This window comes from Ovis aries, chromosome 20 (genome assembly GCF_016772045.2).
Source record: "Ovis aries strain OAR_USU_Benz2616 breed Rambouillet chromosome 20, ARS-UI_Ramb_v3.0, whole genome shotgun sequence".
NCBI lineage: Eukaryota > Metazoa > Chordata > Mammalia > Artiodactyla > Bovidae > Ovis > Ovis aries.
In genome coordinates this window covers 11,249,788-11,272,870 of record NC_056073.1, presented here as the reverse complement: position 1 = coordinate 11,272,870, position 23,083 = coordinate 11,249,788, and the positions used below count along the sequence as shown (strand labels likewise).

General features: G+C 47.9%; 1 protein-coding gene across 2 annotated transcripts in view; it reads right to left on the bottom strand.

Moving 5' to 3' along the window:
* TBC1D22B (TBC1 domain family member 22B) overlaps positions 1–23,083 on the bottom strand; it is a 67,490-nt gene that overhangs the window by 9,262 nt on the left and 35,145 nt on the right. For both annotated transcript variants that reach the window (XM_004018789.6, XM_042237531.2), the window contains exons 9-12: positions 9,238–9,344; positions 8,572–8,647; positions 5,971–6,098; positions 5,599–5,694 (exon numbers count right to left, since the gene is read on the bottom strand). In XM_004018789.6, coding sequence (XP_004018838.1) covers positions 5,599–5,694; positions 5,971–6,098; positions 8,572–8,647; positions 9,238–9,344 — 407 coding nt within the window. The remainder of the gene's footprint in view (positions 1–5,598; positions 5,695–5,970; positions 6,099–8,571; positions 8,648–9,237; positions 9,345–23,083) is intronic.

Genomic DNA, 23,083 nt, shown 5'->3' with positions numbered 1-23,083 from the left:
TTCATTTTACCGTCAGGTTTCTTTACACACTGGACTCCCAGCTTTCCAAACCTTTTACAAGCCCCGTGAACGTCAGGAACAGCAATTTCAATGTGACCAAACCCCCGAGGGCCTGAATCGCCACTGTGGTAACTGGTCCCAATGTCTTCAGCGCTCCAACTGCGTGTCAGTTCAAGGGCAGCTTTTCTGGAGATGGCCCATGACGCAGCTTTAATTTTTGGCCACACCACGTAGCGTGTGGAACTTCCCCGACCAGGGATCAAGCCCATGCCTCCAGCAGTGGAAGCGTGGAACCTTTGCCACTGGGCCACCAGGGAAGCCCTTTCATCTCATCTTCTGGGTGTTGTTTTTACCTTCCTAAGCCAAGGAACAGTGAAAATTTCCTAGTGGGAAAACCTAATTCTGGGGGTAGTCTCATTCCAAGAATTGTAGCACAAAAATCCAATGACTTCTTAGGATCCCCAATTTGCAGGAAATCCTCCCTGCGGGGATCCAGGTCACAGCAGCAGCTGAGGGTGGCCTTGTTGGTGAGGCCGCCGGGGCCACACTGCTGTATCGAGGTCCCTAGGAGCCACCCACACTCATCCGGCTCCCTAAGTAAGTGTTCTGAAATGAATCCCTCGTTTTGAGAATCAGACCAACAATTCCCTTGGTCTCAATAAAAACTTCCAAAGACATGTCCTTGTTGTGTAAACTTTTTCAGCATCACACTCATTCATAGGTTTCCCGGCGTCAAAAGTACCTAGGACATTTAGTACAAGACTCCCCCCAGAGAAAGCTGAGTCCCCCTCCGATGTTTGTTTTGTTTCTATGTCAAGGGATTGTGTCCTTTCTCATACCCGCCCGCTCTGGGTGGAAGATCTTTAGTTCCCAGGGTACTAAAATCTGGGCACTTTCCGGGGATGATTCAAACTGGATGTCTCTGAAAGTGGGGCCTGTGTTTGGGCAATGTTCCACAATCCCACCCTTGAGTTCCCACAGAAGTGGTGGGTGGATGCCATCTGGTTCAAGGGCTTTATTTACTCTTAGTTGGGTATCCAGGCCTGAAACAGCCCACGGGCTTAGCACTATTTCATTTAATAACTCTGACCTGTCTCCTGCAAAAGTCACTTTCAGGGTGGGAATCTCTCCAAGGTTTTCTTCTATGAAAGCGAAGGATTGAGACCAGCTGTTCCTCTGGTTTGAGAATCATCAGCAGGTCCCACCAACTCCTCTGCCAGTTCCCTTTTTATGTATTTAAAGGAACTCTGGTTATTAGTCTTGGAGCTCCCTGCACGGGGCTTCTGAAGATCACTTCTGAGCGATCTGAGGGCTTGTCATCACCTGCCCTGACATCTCTGTGGGGTCCCGTGCACTCCTTGACTCCCAGAGATGCTGCTTTTCCCCGAGGGGAATTTTTAGGTTACGTGTGACCAGGCATTTGCTCAAATGCCTGTACTCTCTGACTTACATTAAATAATGTATCTAGGAAATCATTACCTCCATAATAACGGAGGAGGGGGAGGAGGAGGTAAACAGCTCCAGTGGCCCAGGAGGTCCCCGGCCAGGCCCCAAGGGAGCTGCAGGACGCACAGTCCATGCCCAGAGCCCAGCCTCCGGGTCTCCACCATTTGAGTCAAACCAGTACTTGACTCCCCCGGGTGACCTTGGCTTAGTCACTTCATCTCAGGTGTGACTAGGCACACACCGAAGTCATACTCACCATGACTCAGTTTCCCCATTTGTGAAATAGGGGTAGTTATTACAACTTTTCTTGTGGGATGGTTGCAATGAGCTAACACAGAGAAGCACTCAGGATAGTGCCTGCTACATTAGAAGTGCTGGGAAGTCACTATTATTAGATTGAACCTTATTAAACCAATACTTGACTGTGTGACCTATAGACAATTTCATAAAATGCAACTGGACATTATCATATTATTCTATTCAGCCAGCCCAGGCTGAGGGCCAGAATCGCTGAGGCCCCTTCTACCAGGAAAGGGCTTTGGCCCAGCTCTGCCGGGAGGCCTGGTTTCAAGCAGCCCAGAGGACTGGGCCATTCTGCCCCTACAGCCCCTGTGCAGGGACATGCCTGAGGTCCCCTTGCTCAGAGGTCTCAGCAAGGAAACCTCTTGGAGTGATCCTCCTGTGTCCATTTTCAGTCCTCCACCCCAGGCAGCGTGACCCCAGACAACTGCTCGGCCAGGGAGAAGCGGGTGTCCTTTCCTCTGGGGGCTCACCATGGCCAGGTGCTTTGCCCCTGCACCCTCTGAACACCTCCTCTCCAGCCCCATTCGGTCATCCAGCTTGGTCTTACCTAGGATTACCTTATTAGGGGTTACTCAGGTAAGTTAAAAGTCACTGAAAGACTTGGGTTCCTGAAGCTATCTTCATTTCACTGCTTCCCAGACTCAGAGTACACTATAGGAACTCGTAATATTAGGGTTAATAAGCTCACTGCTTTGAAGGCCACAGGCTAAGTATACCATTCTGACAGCTTCAAGGGCAGCAATTTGTATAATCCTCAATAACAGCTCTAGAAGGTAAGTACTCTCATCCCATTTTACAGATAAGAAAGCTTACAGGGCCGAGTTAGTCAGATGAAGGTTGCAGACCTAGAGAAATGGCAGCTAGGATTTGACCGCAGGCAGACAGGTTCCAGAGACTGCAGCTTAACCCCTGGACTCTTCTGCGTGCTCCCCAACTTTAGAAGGGGGCGGGGCTCGCTGGTTCCCCTGATACATGCTCCACTGGCTCCCTTTACAGCTGGCTCCCCTTCCCTGCTCTTTAAGGGTGATAAATGCCTGGTCTGCTGAAAATGCCACAAACTCATTTATTTCTGCAGCTACTTCACCTGGTTCTTCTTTGAGTCACTCAGCTTTTAGCCCTAAAACCTTCTCTCCCATGGGCTGGGCATGTGAGGGGCTCTCTGGGACACCTGTGTTCATGGACAGAGCCTCTTCTGCAGCGTTTTAGCTGCAGGCGGTCTGTTAGTAGTTGGGCAGGGTGCGCTGTCTTTCTCTGCAGAGGTCACGGGCCCGTGTCTCCCAACAGCACATGATGTTCTCCTGCCCTTGCTGAGTCTCCTAAGGGACACCGCTGGCCTACCCAAGCACAGCCAGGCGCCCTTCTTCTTTCATTATTCATAGAATTATAGATCTGTGGAGTTGCGGGGAGCTCTGCAGATTATCGTTTAATCACCCATTCCATTTTGTCTCAAGGAAAAAGGGGAGATTCCTCTATTGAGGAGGACCAGCTGACGTGTTAATGAGTCAACAAAAAGCCCATTGTCATTCTGTGGGTTACTGCAGAAAGGCCTCAGATCCATCAGATAATCGCATGTGCGGCCCAGCACAGAACATCTCCACGTCTAACACAGTTTTAAAGTCGCAGACTATGGTCCTGTACTGTCGATGTTGTGAATTGCTACGCACCATTCCAGGAGTCATCTCTACTCCCCCTGACCTAATCTGGAAAGCGCTTCTATTGCGTGTGACAAGGCCCTCTGAGCCTGGCTCACGATAAACCAAATCAGACTGCGGGCTCCCGATAGCTGCGCCACCTCAACCACCATATCAAAACTGACGGCTCACCCAGCGCGTGCCCAGCCCAGCCCCTGTTCATCCCGGGCACCGCACACGCTTCTGGCTGGCAGAAGCCTCAGTGCTTTGCCCACCGCCCTGGCACCTACCTGCAGAGGCCCACTCCTCCCTTTCTCTCCCAAAGCCCTTCCTTGGGCAAGTTGGGTCCTGTCTTCCCACCTATTTGTGGGGCAGGTTTCTTGTGCTTTAACCACCTAACACCAGTTACAGAGTGGGCCTGCCTGGGGGTCACGTGGAGAGGCTGCTGTTCCTGAGAACGCCCATGGTATTAGTTAGAACTCAGAAAAAAACCCAGCCTTCTCTTCCCCCTCCTTGTGTTTTTAAGAGGAATATATGCTCATTAAAACAAAAACACCCCCAAACCTCTCAGTTCAGCAACGTACAAAGCAGAAAAACAAAAGCCCACTGCCGCTGCCCTGAGAGATTATGACCATCGAGTGCCCCCCGGCCCTCCTCTCTGCACACAGCAGAGCCTGGCAGCCTCTCCCCTCAGTCCCCACGCCCCGTCCCCCGCTCCTGGGCCCCTGCAGCAGCTGGCGGGCTTCCACCACCTCTTCGGTCTTCCTCGCATCCCCACCCTGGGTTCCAGGACACTGGACTCCCACTGGCCACCCACTCTCTCTCCTTGCCCGACCACCTCTCCTCCTTGACCTCCCGTGAGGGGGGCGCCGGGGCTCAGGCCTGGCTCTCGTGTCTCTTCTGTTCACTCCCACCTCCTCTGGATTTCATCCAGGAGCCTGGCTTCAAGGTTCATCTAGCCAGAGGCTCCTGAACACACAGGTCCAGTCCGGACTCCTCTTCAAGCCCAGACTCACAGGGTTTATCTCCCTACTCCAGCTCTCCAGTTGGATGTGTAACGGTGTTGAAAATTCATCATGGCCCCAAATAAGCTCCTGATCTTCCTCCACAAACCCGCTCCTCCTATAGCCTTCTCGCAAACTGTGGAGTCACCGACTCATCCCTTTGGTATACTCTAGACCTGATTTCTCAAGAATTCCTGTTGGCTCTGCTTACAAAGTGCATCCAAGACCTGGCCACTTGTCACATCTCCACTCCCCCATCCAGGGCCAGGCCACCCTCGTGTAGCCTCCGGGGTGGGCCCCAGCATCCGCTGGCCCCACCTCAAGTCCACACTAGCAGGGTCCCCTGAAACTGTAAGTCAGATGATGCCCCTCTTCTGCACAAGACCCTCTCCTGGATCCTCTTCCACTCGGAGTAAACGCCAAACTCCTGACTCTGGCTACAAGCCGCTGTGATCTGAGTCCCCTGTGACTTCTCGGGCCTCTTTCTAACTCTTTCCATGGGCCACTCTGCTCCAGGCCACACTGACCACCATCACGGTTCCACAGACAGCTCAGGCACACTGCAACCTAACTGCCTCTGCATGGCTGCTCCTGATGCCTGGACGCTCCCCCCACGGATCCCCAGATGTCCACGTGGCTCCCTCACCTTCTCCCAGCCTTTGCTCATATCGCCTTCTCAGTGAGCCTATCCCTGACTACTTTATTTGAAACTGCAACCTGTTCCTTCCCTACCGCCTAGTAATCCCTTTATCCTTTAAAAAAAAAATACCTATCTATTTAAAAAAAAATTCATCACGCTCTAATATTATTTTTAATTTACACTGCTTTTGTTTACTATGTCTCTCCCCAGCTAGAACGTAAGCTCTACAAGAACAGAGCTCTCTGTTCTATATTCTATATGTCTTACTCCCTCAGTGGCACTGAGCACACTGCAGGCATTCAATAAACGCCCGTCAGCCAATGACAGGAAGGCCTCTTAGACCTGCCCAGGTGCTCTGCAGCCTTTCCAGTGCTAAGACCCTTTCACACTGAAGAACTCTGAGCCCCCAGAGCTTCCTGCTACCTGGGAGGGGCACCCTCTTCTGAATATCCCCTCACCTTTCCTCTTCCCAGCCAGGTACCTGCTGGGGCACCTTCTCCCTGCACAGTCCCACGAGCGGGATAACGCCCACTCTGATGCTCATCCCAGTGTAGGCTGAGCTCAGGCCCCTCACCTGAAAGTCCTCCTCATCCAGGATCTCTTTTCTCCACTTGATCAAGAAAGCTGCACACACGTAGAGATGAAAGTGGGAGAACCCTTCTGGTTCAGACTGGGAAGGGGGAAAAAAACCAGAAAGAGTTAGGTTTCCAAGCCCTGATGAGAAGCTGGCTCCAGCCCTCTCAGACCCACCCTTCTGTGGGGGAGGCAAGCAGAGCAGCAACCCCTCCGTGGCTGGGCGCACAGAGGCCCCGCCCTCGAGGACAAGGCAGACAAAGAGGCAGAAAGGAGGTGGGGAGGACTTCCGAGCGGCTGCATGAGGCAGGGAGCCGGGTGCCTCAGGGACAGCCTGACGTGCGTGTTTGTTGGGGGGGAGGTCTCCCCATACCTGGTACGTGTCCCACAGGCGGATGGTGCAGCGAAGGGGAAGCTCCCGCATCAGCAGGTTGTTCATCCAACGGAAGGCAAACTGTAGGTATTCCACCTCGTACCTCCTGAAGTGATTATGTACCTGCTCTAAAACAGAAAGGGTCATTGGCCCCCTGAGTGCCACCTAGGAGATCGGACCCTGACTCACATAAACCAAAAAGGTAGTTCCTGTTTCCCTCTTTTTTAAAATGTGTTTATAAAGCTGTGTTGGATTTTCACTGCGTCACGTGGGATCTTTCGTCGTGGCGCTTAGGCTTGGTTGCTCTGTAGCATGAGGGATCTTACTTCCCCGACCAGGGACTGAACCCATGTCCCTTGCATTCCAAGGCGGATTCTTAACCGCCGGACCACCAGGGAAGTTCCAGTTTCCATTTCTTTTCAGCTCCTCCCCCTGGGGAAGCCCAGCATAGAGGGGCCAAACCTGCACCCGACCGTCCGGGGCTGGATCCCACCACCTCACAGCAGCGATGCTTGGTTAGCTCAGCCCCGCATGTACGAGAACTATTTGAACATCCCACAGTGACATTCTGGGGGCCTTTCTTCCTTTGCAGGGCTGCTAGAGCCATCAAGCAGGGGAGACATAAGGCTCACTTGGCTGCTTGACCTTGTTACGTGTCACAGAAGGAGACGCGATGGGAAAGAACTGTGCAGGTCACCTTGGCCATCCTCCCACCAGTGAGGATTCCTCTTCAGCCTCTCTGACAGATGGCAGCCAGAAGGGACTTAAACAGCCGGGGAAAGAGGCTCACCGACTCCACTCAAGGGCAGCCTCTCCCACTGATAAAGTGATTTGCTGGAAAGTGCTTCACCACATTCAACAGACACCAGCTCCCCCGCCAACTCCCACCCCGTGGTGTGGGCGTGGTGTTCTGGAGCAACCCAAACACACCTGACCCCTGTTCTATATGGCAGCCCTTCAGATACTGCTTGGTAGGATTTTTTTTTTTTTAATCACTATCCTCCTCAGTTTCCTAATCTATAAATGGGGATACTTATTCAAACCTCAGTTAGTCTGGGGGCGAATAAAATGAGAAAATAAAAGTGTCTACAATAGCACTCTCATGTGGAAAATACTACAGCTTTTGAAAGAGTAACTATCAATAATGGTTATATCCAGGGAGCAGAATTTAAAGAAGGGGGAGGATTTTTACTTTTGGAGTTTTTTGGAATTGTCTTAATTTTTGTAGTGAGTATTCTATAATTCAAACACTAAGACATATACATTTAAAAATACACTATATTCTAACATGCTATGCCTTTTTTATCAGATATTTTTGATGTTAGAAGAGGAAAAAAAAAGGCCAGACCAGACAGTGGAAACAACTACAGCACAGGCCCTCTGGCAGCCGGCCCCTGTCAGACAGCTCAGCACTCGCCCTGTCCCAGGAGCCAAGTGAGGGAGGCAGGAGCACTGGGTGTGGGCTCGGCATGGCGCTGACCGCTGGGCCAGGCAATGAGGAAGAGAGCTAAGAGCATAATCACATAAACTCTAGGGACTGAAACCCTAAGTTGTAAAAGGGAGCTGGAGTGAGTGGAACAAATCAGGGAAGGTTTTCAAGGGAAGAAAGTCTGGGAAAGGAGAAAGATATGCAATCTCCATATGGGGGGCAGGGGGAGGGAGGGATGAAGAATGCGCTGGTGAAGCAGAAAAATCCATGATGGAAAACCAGTTAATGGGACTTGTTAGTTGTGTAGCAACTGACAGAATTAACTGGTGCTGGACATTCCACTTAACAGAAGACCTTGCTGTTAGACTTGTACACGATCTTCATGAAACTTAATTTCAACTTCTCTCCCCGGGCCTCAGTTTCCTCACTAGTCAACAGCAGGGCTTCCTGACTTGCCTCCTGTTCTAACACTCCAGGACCCCACGGTGGGGCCAAAGACTTACTGCAGAGCTCCTGTTCCTCAAAGACACTCTGCTTCGGGAGGCCACGACTCCTGTCCCCCACCCAGACGGGTCCCAGGGAGCTACGGGATGTCCTGCTGGGGTATCGGGCACACCCGAGGACCCTGCATGGAGCCCAGAAATCCTGAGTCACATCACAGCAGGAAGGACGAGGTCAGACTACAGCCTCGATGCTAAGAGCAACAGAGAACACGGGCGGGTTCGGGGCAGAAGCGGGATGTGACCGAAACAGAGCTCTGGAAAGACGGAGGTGTGTGAAAGACGGGTGCAAGAGGGACGAGGACGGAGGAGGCGAGTGCTTCTAGGAGGAAGCTGCAGAGACTCAAGCATGGCTGGACCAGAGCTGTGGCTAGGGCCATGAAGAACAAAAGGGTGAATTTGAGGAGATGCTGACGGAGGACTGGCAGAACCTGGCCGGAAACAAAGGCAAGAAGAGAACGTGACCTAACAGCAGAGTTCTGGCCTCACCTTCCTGGTGAGATGCGGACGGATGTCAGCATTGCCAGCAGCACCGAGTGAACTGGAAGGGGTCACGGCCAGGACAGGGGCCGAGGAGACACCCCCCACCCGCCCCGCACCAGCATAATCACACTATGTGATTCACACGTGTGTCAGAATCACACTGCTAGAGAGCTCTTCCTCTGAACCTACCATCGATCCGACTGACAAGCTCTTCCAGTGCCTTGACCTTCTTCTGGATCCCTGGTTGTGCAAAGGTGTAATTATCCTGCAAACGACACAGAACTCAGGCCGAGCAGCGAATGCCACACCATTGGGCCACCCTTGCCCCACGGTCAGTGAAACATGACCGTGTTCAAAGCGCAAGCTATTTCTCCAAAGCTGCTTGCTGCCAGTGTTGTGGGGAACAAAGGAGTCTCACAGAACAGCAGAGTGGGGGAAAGGCATGTGCTTTGGAGGCCAACTGCGTGGCTGGGAGCACAGCAGAACGGGGGGACAGGGCCTCATGAGAAGGGCAGAGCAACCTGGAGACTCCCCTAGACCCCGGGGGACACTAGACCATTGCTTTTTTTTTTTTGCTGCACAGCACAACTTGCGGGATTTAGTTCCCCAACTAGGGATCAAACCCATGTCCTCAGGAGTGAAAACACAGAGTCCTAACCACTGGGCTGCCAGGGAAGTCGTCTAGGATCACTGCCTTTTGAAAGCCGTGCAGCTAATGAACGAAGTAAAGACGGATGGCCAAAAGGGGAGGAGAGATGCTGGGGCCGGACTCAGGGGGCTGTCTGATGCGGAAGAGCAACAAGGAACCCAAAGGGAGCCCCAGGCAGGGCGCCCCGAAAGGGGGGAGTCGCTCACCTGGATCCCGTCCAGCAGTTTGCTCATGCACCAAAAGCTGTCGGCTTCTATGCTTCGCAGCATGTCCTGAGACAAATTGGTCACGTCAAAGTTCTCCACGTCCTCTTCTGCAAAACAAAAGGTGAAGGAAGTCCAGAGGTTTTCTCTAAAAAAATGGACAGAGAAAGACAGAGTCTAGTATCTTCAGTGGGGTCCTTAAGGCCCAGAGGGAGCCAAGCTCACGTGAGGCCAAGGAACAGGGGCCTGCCCACCCCTGTCCCCTTGCCAGGTGGGCAGGCATGTCCAAGGAAGGCACTCGAGAATCTCGTGGCAACACTGCACAGGCCATTTCTCACACCGGATTGCCTGGGTCCAACATATCTTTCTCTTCCACTGCATTTTTCATTTAGTTTGAGGGAAAAAAAAAAAAAAAAAACAACTTCAGGCTTCATGTTCAATGAGCTATATCCAGTCCCATGGAGACAGTCTGGAAAAATTCTTTGATTTCAGAAATTCAGTAAACTAACACACTCACTCTTACGGGCAGTGAGAACAGCTGGGATCAGGGAGCCCCTACAGGTCCTTTTAAAGACAGAATCCCCCTGTTCTGACCAGGCAGACCCAGAGCCTCATGCCTCAGAAGTCAGGATGAGTTGTGTGATGGAAGATGGCCCAAACCCATGAAAGCTTCCAGGATTGCATGTCAACCAAGCTGGCAGCTATCAAGCTGGGTTCTGCAAAAACCTCCATCCTATAGGACACTCAAGTAAAAAAGGTTCCTCAGACAAACACAGCAGAGAAACGCTGCATTATATATCCTCATCTTGGAGATTCATAAAAGGATTGGAGAAGTTATTAGGAATTCTGCGTTAAGAAAATCTCCTTCATCTGGCTTACTCAGGGTTTCCCCAGTTTCTTTAGCCTTGGCACCTCTTTTAAAGAGTCCTGCCTGTGAGCGTGTCTTGGAAACCCCATACTAAGTGACAAGAATGAGAGGCTGTCCAACTGGTCTGAGACGCAAGAAGAGGACACAGGAGTCTTCTAAAAGAAGGAACGTGTGATGTTTCCTTCCTGCAGGAGACAAGGTGGACAAGACAGGCCACCTCAACCCACAGGCCCCTGCGTGCCCGTCAGAGGCCACACATGGAGACGTTCGGGCCCTTGCGCTCTGTGTCAAAGGCAGCTTCTCTCCTTGGAGCCCTGTTTGAAAACGGCATGTTCACTGCAGTCCCTGATGCCGCAGAGACACAGGTATATGACAGAATGTATTCAGAATCCAGACCTTTCCTTTACGAGAATCATCACTCTATCAAGACTTACAACTGGACCTTCTCAGGATGCTGTGGAACAACTCTCTGATTCGCATCCTATGTAACAGTGTTTTCCTAATGGACCTCAAGGGCTGTAAAAACCCTTTTGGGGAGGGCGGGGTGCTTTGTCAGAAAAACTATGAGCCTTTTTACAACAGTGTAAAAAGTCCACGGTTAATACAAGCAAAGCGTTGACAACAGACCCTGGCACACGGTAGGCACGACATAGTTAATTTTAGGTGAGGTTTATTAGGAATTTGTAATGACGTGGGGAAGCATGTCACAGCATTGAGGGAAAGGAGTAAAGTACAAAGTTATTTATGGTCTACTCTCAACTACTGTACATACAATATTTATGTGTTTGTATAAGCACGGGGGAAAAACAAAATATATCACAAGGGTTTACAGTGCTTATTCCCAAGGTAGTAGGGATAAAGAATTTTTATTTTCCTTAAGCCTAACTATTCAAAATTTCTACAGTAAGTATAACTTTTAGTCAAGAAAAAATGCACGATTCTAGCAAAAAGGAGCTACCATGGATTGCATCTGCCTTTTACTACCAAAAAGGGAGCAAGATTTTTTAAAACAACACTAAGCCCGCAGAAATGAAGACTTCAGATAATATATAAAGGTCTATTTGAGAAACCACACCAAAAAATCCTTCCACGGAATACCATCTTTCTTTGTTTTCTAACTTAACCATTTATGTGTAGTGGGTGTTTTGCCAGAGTGGGGGGTTGCCATATGTATACTATTAATTTAATCAAGTGATACTGGGCTCCAAGACCTAGCTCAGAATCTGCCTTTTTCTTGTTGCTTCAGCTTACGTTTCTAAGATCCCTCTGTGTTGCTGTTCAGACCGCTAGTTCACTGCCCCACACAGGCCACCACCTCTTTACCTATCTGTTCCCTGCCAAGGATGGATACCCAGGGGCCTCCAATACCCACTAGCACAAATAATGGCTGGAGGAACCATACAGGAACTGCGTGGGCCAAAGGACCTAATCACGGGTACCAGCAGACCACTCTCCAGGAGCAGACTCCCAGCAGTGCGCTAGGGAACCACGTGGGCTCTCCCCTTTAGTGAGTGTGGCGGATCACACTAACCAGCCTGGGCAGTACCTTCCCTTCCTCTGTAAGAAAAAAAAAAAAATGAAGCCCATAACGAAGGCTCAAGATAAAAGCTCTCCCACTATATGTACGTGTTTCACAAATGAAGATCCCAAGCTCCACAATAATCTGAAGGGTCTTGTCCTACCTGGGCATTCCAGAACACTGCAGCAGAAATGTCACTGGGAACGGAAACCACACACAGCGGAGTAACTGGGAGAGAGAGCCAGGCTCCCTGAGTACGATGGGGAGCAGGCTGCCACGTGAGCCCTGGTGACCGGTGGCTTTTTTGTCAGACAGAACAGTCAGCGGTCAGGAGCACAGACTCTGAAGCCAGATTGTGCAGCTAAAATCCTGGCCCTGTCACTCACAAGCTCTGTGACTCTGGGCAAATGACTTTGCTTCCTGAGCCTCAGTGCTTCCTCTCTGAAGGTGGTAACATCCTACCACCAGTGGGGCACACTGTAGGGATTAAACACGTCAATACGTGAAAAGTACGAACAGCGCCTGGGATAAAACAAGCATTACGCAAATGTTAAGTATTACTGTTATCAAAGCCTCTGTCTTTTAGATCTCTGCTATTTGCAGCCAAACCTAACCTAATTCCAAACGTACCTTAAAAATAAAAGACAAATTTCAAAGCTTTCCATTTCCACCTTTGACTCTTAAGGAAGAAAATCGAACAACATGAGGTTCAAGTGGATAAGAATCTGCTCTCAGTAACTGTGCCAGTTCCCAACCTTAGCTGTCCTGGGGAGAAGGGGGTCAGCAGAGGACGCTGAACCCTCTCTTGGGGCCTCGCGAACTGGGAGCTGTCCTTTCCTCATGTTCTGCCCTCACGCCCCACCTGCCTGCTAGCTCTTGGCTTTCACACAGTAGGGGAGCTCACCAGCACTTCAGAGAGTGGGAGGAGGGTTTAGTTCTAGTGTTCTGCCTGCTGGGACGATAAAATTCACACATTCAGTCAAAAACTGTGAGCTAAGTGCACCAGCAAAAAGCAGCAGAGAAAGGGAGGCCCACATGCTCTCGGGAAGGGCTTCACTCAGCATCAACAGTCTGTTCAGAAGGATCATTAAACACCCCACTTGAGAAAATTCAACGTATAATTGAAGCTGGAATGGGAAGCCATGCCAGCAATGCCGTCTCAGATGAGGGCAGCGTCTCTGGTTGTCATTATGGAGCATTCAGCAGCCAGGACTTGGACTGGAGGGAATGAGATTTTTAAGGGATATTTTATGGCTGTTTTAAGAGGCAAAGCATCCAAAAAGAGGAAACCCAACAGCTCTTTATAAAAATCGAATTGCCCACTCTAGGCTCGACAAGAACATGCTGTCAAGCCCAGCATTATTACATGATAAACGTACCTGAGTGGTGGCCCCAGTCAAGTGTTCATTTTTCTTAGAACTCCAGATCTCGGGCCTAAAACTAGTCTCACCTGTGCCTCAAACACTCCCCAACAGCTTCGGGAAGAACTGGTTTTGCTAAAACTGGAAAGAGTAACTTGTCCACTCAGTGCTCGAGGCATTTCCCAGAAAGCATCTGTGATCACAGGGCAATTGCTAGGTTTTGTGATCTGTTGGGTCAGAATCAACCAGCCTGACCCGCAGACACAAGAAGATTCAAGGCACCAGACTACAGACAGCCCTTCTATTTTCCAAAGCCTCTGGCTTAACTGATTCCTGTCTGTTTAACTGGACTCATGAGAAGAGCTTACATAATATTTTCTGACCACAAAAGTAAGCTGCTTGAGAAAAGGAAAAAAATAAATCTTTTCAGCCATACATCTAAAGAACCTCATAAAATAGGAATTAAATCTTTCATCCAGAAAAACACAGTTTTAAGAAGAGTTCCAAGGAATTCATCCGATCACCTGAATGCAGTAATTTTAAAGGGGTTCAAGTGCTATAGAAACTTGTTGGGTATTACTCATTTGGCATTTTTCAGGCAACTATCTGTGACAAGGCCACCAGAGCCGAGGATGGACAAGGTGGAGGGACCCCTCGGTTAACCCAGCAAAGTCAAACCACTTGACAAAGGACAGTGAGGAGAGGGAAGAGGTTTCTACAGAGCAGAAACTCACAGGAGCAGGGGGGTCTGTTTCATGAGAACCCTGTTCCAGACTGTGAGGAGACACGCTGTCTCCAAGACAGAGAGCAGCAGCTGACCACAGAGCCCTCCCCGAAACAGTGCCGGTCAATCAGGGCAGCGGCTAAAAGGTAAACACGAACGCAGAACCATCTCTGGCCATCCACTGCTCAGCATGGGGCACCCGGCTAAAACGAATTTTAAAAACCAACACACCACCAAACCGACTCTACTTTCCTGAGGTTCCTGTATTACTTCTACTTTTATTTAATGAACACTAATGGGTGCTGGTTAAATCAGCCTCTTGGTGCCCGGATTACAGGAACCCAAACTGTATGAGTATTCGTGTTAGAGGGGCAAGCGAGGGGGCAGGTCCAGCACACACTCTGCCTTCACCTTCTAGGACCTGCCCAAAGACCACCCACAGAGCCAGGCAGTGCATCCCCCAACAGGCCCTGGGAAGTCCAGGGTCCCCAGAGCTGGAGGTCAGCTGCCCACAGGTTCCTCATCTAGGCTCAAACATCTTGACTATGTTGGCCGCCTCAATTTCTCCTCTGTCACAGTGTCTCACTTATGCTTCGGTGAGATAAAAGAGACAGCAAGTGAGCATGCACAGGTCAGTTGGCTCACCGCCAGGGAGACGGCAAGCTACAGCTTGCCCCTGGAGAGCTTACCTCTACAGGGGAGGAAATCCAGCCCTGGACATCCCACCAAATGCACACACTGCTCTCAACTGCCCGCTGAAAGTAACCCTGCTCAGCACTCTGACTGGGCGTTTCCACATGTCTGTTCCTGGAAAGAGCCTCAAATATTCCTCAAATTTCTTAGCATGTACGAGGCTGCTTCATCTATGAAGATGGGGCCAGGAGGCACCTTGAGGAAAGGGGTAAAGTGCCAGACAGGGTGAGGGCTAAAAATTCAGCATCAGCCCCACTCCCCAATTCCCTCCAAACCCAGAGCAGGAGAATGAAAGGTGGAATCTTCTTATTCTAATGACTCAATTTATATAAAGTTTAGAGACAGGCAAAACTAACTGAGGTGTCAGAAGTCAGTAAAACATCCATAGTTACCCTTGTGTGGGTGAGATGGACTATATGCTTTTATTTTCTGTGAATAAACATCTAGAAGTGATAGGCAGGGATTTCTGTCCACTTTGTTTATGGTCGTATCCCCCGTGACTACAGCAGTGCCTGGTACGGTGTAAGAATCAATAAGTAACTGCTGAATAAGTGATGGTACTCCATCTCTATCCCTTACGAAAAAGAGACAAGAAAGAACTTTTGGCTAAATCAGCACAGTATCAAATGCTGTGATTCACTGCCCTCCAGTGGCCAAGGCCAGCAAAGCTGTACTATTTCCTGACTATCGTAAACCACTATGAAATTTTCATTCTCTCATTCATTCAGTGCTAAAGAATCTGCCTGCCAATGCAGGAGACACTAGAGACGCGGGTTTGATCCCTGGGTCGGGAAGATCCCCTGGAGTAGGGAATGGCAACTCGCTCCAGTATACCTTCCTGGAAATTCCATGGACATGGAAGCCTGGTGGGCTTATAGTCCATCGGGCTGCAGTCAGTCAGCACTCACTCTTCATCTAGACACATATGGAATTTATGGACACCAAAATGAAAGCACTGGGAATGTTAAGATGTTTCAAACAGTCTCTGGCCTCAAAGAATCATAAAGACCAGTGGCAGATGGTAGGACAGAAACATACAGAAACATTGGTGTCGTCGAGTCCTTCAAAGGGGAAATGCAGAGAGTTATGGAGAGAGTGCCAGTGGGCGGTGGTGGGAGGAGGGAGGGGGGAGGCCTCAGGGCAGGCTTCCAGGAGGAAGGGGAGCCTTAAGGAATGCACATGGATTAGCCCAGGGACAAAGAAGTGGTGCGGGACAAGGCTTTAGGTTCAAGACGTCAATTTTGGATTTCCGCCTTTAAGAGGTGAGGAAGAAGTAAGAGAACACGGGGTCTCGCGCAGCAAGCTACAGAATGTGGGCTTTCTTCGTCTGTGCTGAGTGGCTTGTGGGGATCTTGGTTCCCTGACCAGGGACTGAACCCAGGCCATGGCAGTGAAAGCCTAGAATCCTAGCCACTAGGCCACCAGGACTCCCGAGAATCTGGACATTTTAAACTGAAGGTGATGAGATGCTAGTAAAGGGATTGAAGCAGAGGGGCTGAACAGGCAGGTCTGTGTTTAAATGGTCTGAAAGATGGTTTTGAAGGGGATAAAAACCAGAGATGGGAAAACATACTTGGCCATTTCAGCAATCCAGGAGGCCTGAGCTAGAGGAGTCATAGGAGGAATGGAGAGAGAAAGCGATTCAAGAAATAGAACATGAAACCATCAGAGCTTTGTAACTGATCGGATATGAAAGAATGAGAAAAAAGAATGACTAATACAAACAAGTCTTAGGATTTCTGGGCTTCCCAGGCAGCGCTAGTGGTGAAGAACCTGCCTGCCAATGCAGGAGAGACGAGAAATGCACGTTTGGTCCCTGGGTGGGGAAGATCCCCTGGAGTGGGAAATGGCAACCCACTCTAGTATTCTTGCCTGGAAAATTCCAAGGATTGAGTCTGGCAGGCTACAGTCCATGGGGTTGCAAAGGGTTGGACACGACTGACTTTGCACGCACACACTTAGCATTTCTGACTTAAGAGACAGGAAATGTTGGTGACTGAGAGAAAAGAGTGGCTGGGCATAGGGAGAAGACAAATTAGTCAAACGCTGAGTTTGAGGAGCCAAAGGATAGCGAAGACCGTTGTTGTCCATAAATAGCTACTACCACTTCCTCCTCAATGAAAGGACCCTTAAGGGTACTGGTCACCTGGGATACAGACTGTGTTTTCCAGGCTCACTTGCAGATGGGAATCGCCGTAAGTCCAAATTCAGATGAGAGATTTTCAAAACCAAGTGTTACGTACTTGGGAAGTGTCTTTCGATGGAAAGAGTATGTTTCTTCCTTTCCCCCTCCATACTGGCTGGGATATAGATGTGATGGCTAGAGAACAAGCAGCTATCTTGGATTGTGAGTGGGAAAACAAACGTTGAGAATGGCAGGACAACAGAGAGAGGCTGAATCCCTGACATCATGGAGCCTTGGACTGCTCACCTCCTGACTTGTAATGTGCGAGAAATAAACTTTTCTCTCTTGCTTACAGTACTGGTACTTGGGGCTCCCTGTCAAAGTAGCCAAGCTAATCCTAATCCGTCATTTATGACATGTCATTGTTGTTCAGTCACTAAGTCGTGTCTGACTCTTTGTGATCCCATGAACTATATGGCACACCAGGCTTCCGTATTTCCCAGAGTTTGCTCAAACTCATGTCCATTGAGTGAGTGATGCCATCCAACTTTCTCATCTTCTGCCGTCCCCTTTCTCTGGCCCTCAACCTTTCCCAGCATCAGGGTCTTTTCCAATGAGATGGTTCTTCGCATCAGGTGGCCAAAGTACTGGAGCTTTAGCTTCAGCATCAGTCCTTCCAATAAATATTCAGGACTGATTTCCTTTAGGGTGGACTAGTTTGATTTCCTTGCAGTCCAAGGGACTCTCAAGAGTCTCCTCCAACACCACAGTTCAGCCTTCTTTATGGTCCAGTACTTAACATCTGTACATAACTCCTAGAAAAATCATAGCTTTGATTAACCATAGCTTTGAGCTCTGTGGGCAAAGTGATGTCTCTACTTTTTAATACACTGTTCAGGTTTGTCATAGCTTTTCTTCCGAGGAGCAAGGATCTTTCAATTTTGTGGCTGCAGTCACCATCCACAGTGATTTTGGAGCCCAAGAAAATAAAATCTGTTACTTTTTCCACTTTATCTCCATCTATTTCTCATGAAGTGATGGGACTGGATGCCATGATCTTAGTTTTTTAATGTTGAATTTCAAGCCAGTTATTTTCACTCTCCTATTCCGCCCTCATCAAGAGGCTCTTTAGTGCCTCTTTGCTTTCTGCCATTAGGGTGGTATCATCTGCACATCTGAGGTTACTGATATCTCTCCCAGTAATCTTGATTCTAGGTTGTGAGTCTTCCAGCCCAGCATTTTGCATGATATATTCTGCATAGAAGTTAAATAAGCAGGGTGATAATATGTAGCCTAGTTGTACTCCTTTCCCAATTTTGAACCAGTCTGCCGATCCATGTCTGGTTCTAACTGCTGCTTCTTGACCTGAATACAAGTTTCTCAGGAGACAGGTAAGGTGGTCTGGTATTTCTATCTCTTTAAGATTTCCACATTTTTTTGTGATCCACATAGTCAAAGGGTTTAGTATAGGCAATTAAGCAGATGTTTATTTGGAATCCCCTTGCTTTTTCTATGTTCCAATAGATGCTGGCAATGTGATCTCTGGTTCCTCTGCGTTTTCTAAATCCAGCTTGTACACCTGGAAGTCCTCAGTTCACGTACTGTTGAAGACTGGCTTGAAGGGTTTCGAGTGTTACCTGTGACATATCTGAGCATAAATGTCATGCAGGGAACATGAGTCAGAGATTTTAAGACTTCCCTTCTGGGACTTCAATTGCTACTGCGCTTCTTAGTAAAACCTGAAATGAAAATCCTGCTGTACTACTTCATGCAGAGGAGAAGGGGGAGAGTTATTTGTTAGTGTTCCATTTTGCAATGAAAGAAATCACCAGGCATAGCTCATCTTTTGAAAACAGGACATGTCATGGGTCCCTCTCTTCCAGACAACTCCTCATTCACATCACTTGCACAGTTGCTGTTATGCAGCTTATTTTGGTGATGACTATATTATCAATTACATTATGTTCTGAATTAGATTAATAGTGCCATCTAAGTCCGAAAGGGTTTTGGAGAGTCTGGAGGTATTTCACTGTCTCAGGGGTCACAGTCAGGAGACTGTATTTCCCCAAGTGTGACCCTCCAGCACTGTCACTGCTGGACCCAGACACAGCTGGCTTATCCACAGAGGACCCACTTCAATGTGAGCTGCGAGTTTCAGCAAAAAAAAAAAAAAAAAAGGCAGGAACAGAGTTAGGTACAGATTACCATGTTAGATACAGAAAAATTCTCTCTACAGTGGGGAGTCACCGGATCTCCCCATTTTCCGCGATTTTACAACAAACAGGACACGAGGCATGAAGCAAGCTCAGGTGCTACTTTATAAAAGTGATAGAGAATAGGGCCTTCCCCTGTGGTCCAGTGGTTAAAAATCTGCCTTTCAGCACAGGGGATGAGGGTGATCCCTGGTCAGGGAACTAAGATTCCACGTGTCACAGGCAACTAAGCCCATGCCTCAATTATGGAGCCTGTGTGCTCTAGAGCCCGATGCAGCAAAAAATAAATAAATGCATATTTTTAAAAAATGTTTTTTTTTTTAAGTAATAGAGAACAGATAGTGGAGGAGATGGGAGAGAGGCCAAACAAGGTCCTGTGGGTCCCACAGCTGTACTAGGGCGCATCCTCCGCGCTATGGCTCAGGGAGATGAGGCGGTGGGCGAGGCTGCCTGGGGACACCTGCCTGGCCTGTTCCCTGGGTGAAGGATCCCGGAGGCCTCCCGTAGTAGGGACAGTCCTAACAAAACTCCTCTCACAGCAGCTGCCTTCCTAGGATACGGCACTATTAGAGAAAGGGAGAAAAGCAGCATTATTACTCAGACAAGAGGACTGTTCTTGGAGGCCACAAACAATGTTGAGTCTGTGTTCAGGAAAGGCCTTGAGGCTGGAGAGAAGTCTGTATGCCTTGTTTCTTTGAAGCTTAATTTATATCCAGCAACTGATGAACCGATAAATAAAACGTGGTATGTTCATACAATGGGATACTTATTTGACCATAAAAAAGGAGTGAAGCACAGACACGGCTACAACCTGGATGAATCTCAAGAGCAAGCTAAATGAGAGAAACTAGACATGAAAGATCACATACCATAGGATTCCGTTTTTATGAAATGTCCAGAAAAGGCAAATCCATAGAGACAGAAAGTTAAGAGCAGGTAGGAGAAGAGGGCGGAGAAGGCAATGGCACCCCACTCCAGTGCTCTTGCCTGGAAAATCCCATGGATGGAGGAGCCTGGTGGGCTGCAGTCCGTGGGGTTGCTAGGAGGCGGACACGACCGAGCGACTTCCCTTTCACTTTTCACTTTCATCTGTTGGAGAAGGAAATGGCAACCCACTCCAGTGTTCTTGCCTGGAGAATCCCAGGGACGGGGGAGCCTGATGGGCTGCCGTCTATGGGGTCACACAGAGTCAGACACGACTGAAGTGACTTAGCAGCAGCAGCAGGAGAAGAAGGGGTCAGGGGCCTTGGTACTGATGGATATAGGGTACAGAGTTTCTTTGGGGGTTGATGAAAATATTCTAAAATTGACTGTGGTGATGGTTATACAACTCTATAAATATACTAAAAATTATACTATAAATATACTAAAAATTATTGAGTTGTACATGTTAAATGCGTGAATTATATGATATATGAATGACATCTCAGTAAGCTGCTATCAAAAAAAAAAACCCACAAAACTAATTTGTAAACTAATTTGTAAAATTACTGCACCTCCAATAAAAATTCTTACTTCCTGAAGTAGGTAGGTTCCCTATTTCCTGAACTTGGCAAGTTCATCAGGAAGAAGAGTCAAGACAATTTTTTAAAAACGATGATGAAAGAGACCAGCCCTGAAATAATAATAAAACACCCTCTAAAGCTCAAAGATCCAAGTTGTGTGGTACATGCATAGTATGTGTGTGTGTGTGCGCGTGTGTGTGTGCACGCACGCATACACGCTCAGTCGTGTCTCTCTTTGTGACCCCATAGACTGCAGTGCGTCAACTGTCCATGGAATTTTTCAGGCAAGAATATTGGAGTGGGTTGCAATTTCCTACTCCAGGGGATCTTCCCGACTTGGATTGAACCTGAATCTCTTGAGTCTCTGGAGAGGTAAAACTTCCTAAGCAACATACCAAATCTAGAAACCACAGAGGAGGAGGAGGAGGTGTTTCCTTTCTGTCATGCTTGGCAATGACTTACTCCTTTGTGAACTCCTCAACTCCCCACTAGACGGGATGCTCCACAAGGGGGCAGGGCCCACACCTGTTACCTTATTTACTCTATCCTCTGGCATAGAGTAGGAGCTCAATAAACACCTGTTGAATGGTCAGATTTGACTACATAAAAATTAGGAAGAGCTATATAAGGAGAGATAATAAAAGTTGAAAAGATAACTGATGATCTGGGAGAGAAAAAATACTAGGTTGAACCATAAAGAATTTCCACGGAGTGGGTGTGTCAAAAAAGGTTGAATGCTAGCAACACATAACAGATGAAAAATGAGTATTATCAAATCCACATAAAGCTCTTAAAAAACAAGACCAACAGTACAACAGAAGGAAAAAAAAAGTGTAAATACCTGAACAAGCAGATGACAAAAGAAACAAATGCTAATACACAAAAGAAAAGATAAACCACCTCGCTGACGAGTAAGCGGCAATAAAACTGAAACACAAACCGCGGTTTGTCTGCCAGACTGGTGAAACACAATTAGACTTGCTAACAAGGATGTGAAGAAAAGTGCACCTAAGCATTAGTGGCTGGAGCACAAACTGCCATAAAGCTCTCTGCAGTGTAAGTGGTGTCTATTTGGCATGCTTTTAGGACTAGCAGTTTCACTTCTATGGACGCTCTTTCAGAAAATCATGTATTTCAAGACAAAGGTATAAGAAAATATGCATAAGGATAGTCATTAAAATGTTATCTATAATGGCTAAAAATTATAGACCATTTAAATGCCCTACTATAAAAGAACTGTTCACTACATTATAGTAAAGCTAAATGAAAACAGATGGAATTGCTGAAAATGACGACGCGGACCTGTATGTCTGAACCTGGAAAGCTGGCCAGATGCTTGTGAGGGAAAGCAAGAAAGACTGAGAAAAGTATGGATAGTCTGATTCTATTTTTCTGGGCAAAACAAAGAAAAATAACATACGCAGGTCGGTTCTCACACAGGAAAAGGGTTGGAAAAATACACAAAGGGTGTTATCTCTTGTGGTGGAGGGTAGGGGTGAGGTAATAACACTTCTTTTTTGTTTTGATCTTGTTTTATAAACAAGCAAGCACTTCTACTGTAATTTTTTGCTTATTTTGTTTTTTTGTTTGAGGCAAGGAGTAACAAGAAATGTGCCACATGCTGTGCAGCAGAGAATGGAGAAGATGCATCTAAACTGCGATACCGCCAAGTCATATAAAGAACACAAGCGAAAGTGAAAGTCGCTCAGTCGTGTCTGACTCTGCAACCCCATGGACTATAGAGTCCATGGAATTCTCCAGGCCAGAGTACTAGAGTGGCTAGCCTTTCCCTTCTCCAGGGGATCTTCCCAACCCAGGGATGGAACCCACGTCTCCAGCATTGCAGGCAGATTCTTTACCGCTGAGCCTCAAGGGAAGCCCAGAGAGCACAAGCATGCAGGTCAAAAGATGGAGGTTTGAGTTCGGGAAGCTCATTGAATCTCTGAGTCTTCGGTTTCTCACTTGTAAAATGGGTTCATATATCTACTTTAAAGAGATACTGGGGGCTACGAAAGGAAATCAGGTCAAAGTACTTGGCAAATGGTCAAGTGTTTTAAAAATTATGGTAATATTACTGGTTGGCATGGCAAAGTCCCAGTTTGAAAACTGGCAAAATAAGAAAGATGGATGGGAATTGACAGATTGAGACTTACGAGACATATCAACAAACCAATAGAGTATATGGACCTGATCTGAACCTTGATTCAAACAAAATGTTAAATATATTTATGGGAATCAAGAAAATTTGAATACTGCTGTATATCAGACTATATTAAGGAACTATTATAACTTCTTAGATATAATAATTACATTATGGCTGTGAGTTTCTTTAATCATGATCTTCAAGTGACACATATGGAAATATTTATGGATGAAATTATACATTGCTAGACACTGAGATCTGCTTACTCACAAAGATGAGTGACTGCAGAATTGACAGAGGTGTGAAGTTGGGTGGCAAGTGTATGAGGATTTATGGTATTATTTTTTTCTACTTTTACATATGTTTAGAAATGTAACATAATTAAAACTTTCGTAAAACATGAATGGACCTAGCTAGGAAATGCTTTCCTAGCTCTGGGAGGAGGTACCAAAGACCAATCTGAAGGCTGCTGCAGAGGTGAGGCTGACTGCAGCCTTACTCAGAAAGGCCTCCTTGCTGAGGAGGGGCAGAGAAGCCCACACTTTGCTGTGTAAATGCTGCGGGCGAGCAACGGTCAGCAGGTGGGGCTGACAAACCAAACACCCAGATCAGAATGCAGTCCTATCGATCAGAGAAAGGCACAGCGCATGGTGGAGCTGACGGCGTTAGGGTAGTAATGGGATGGGTGCCTATAGAAG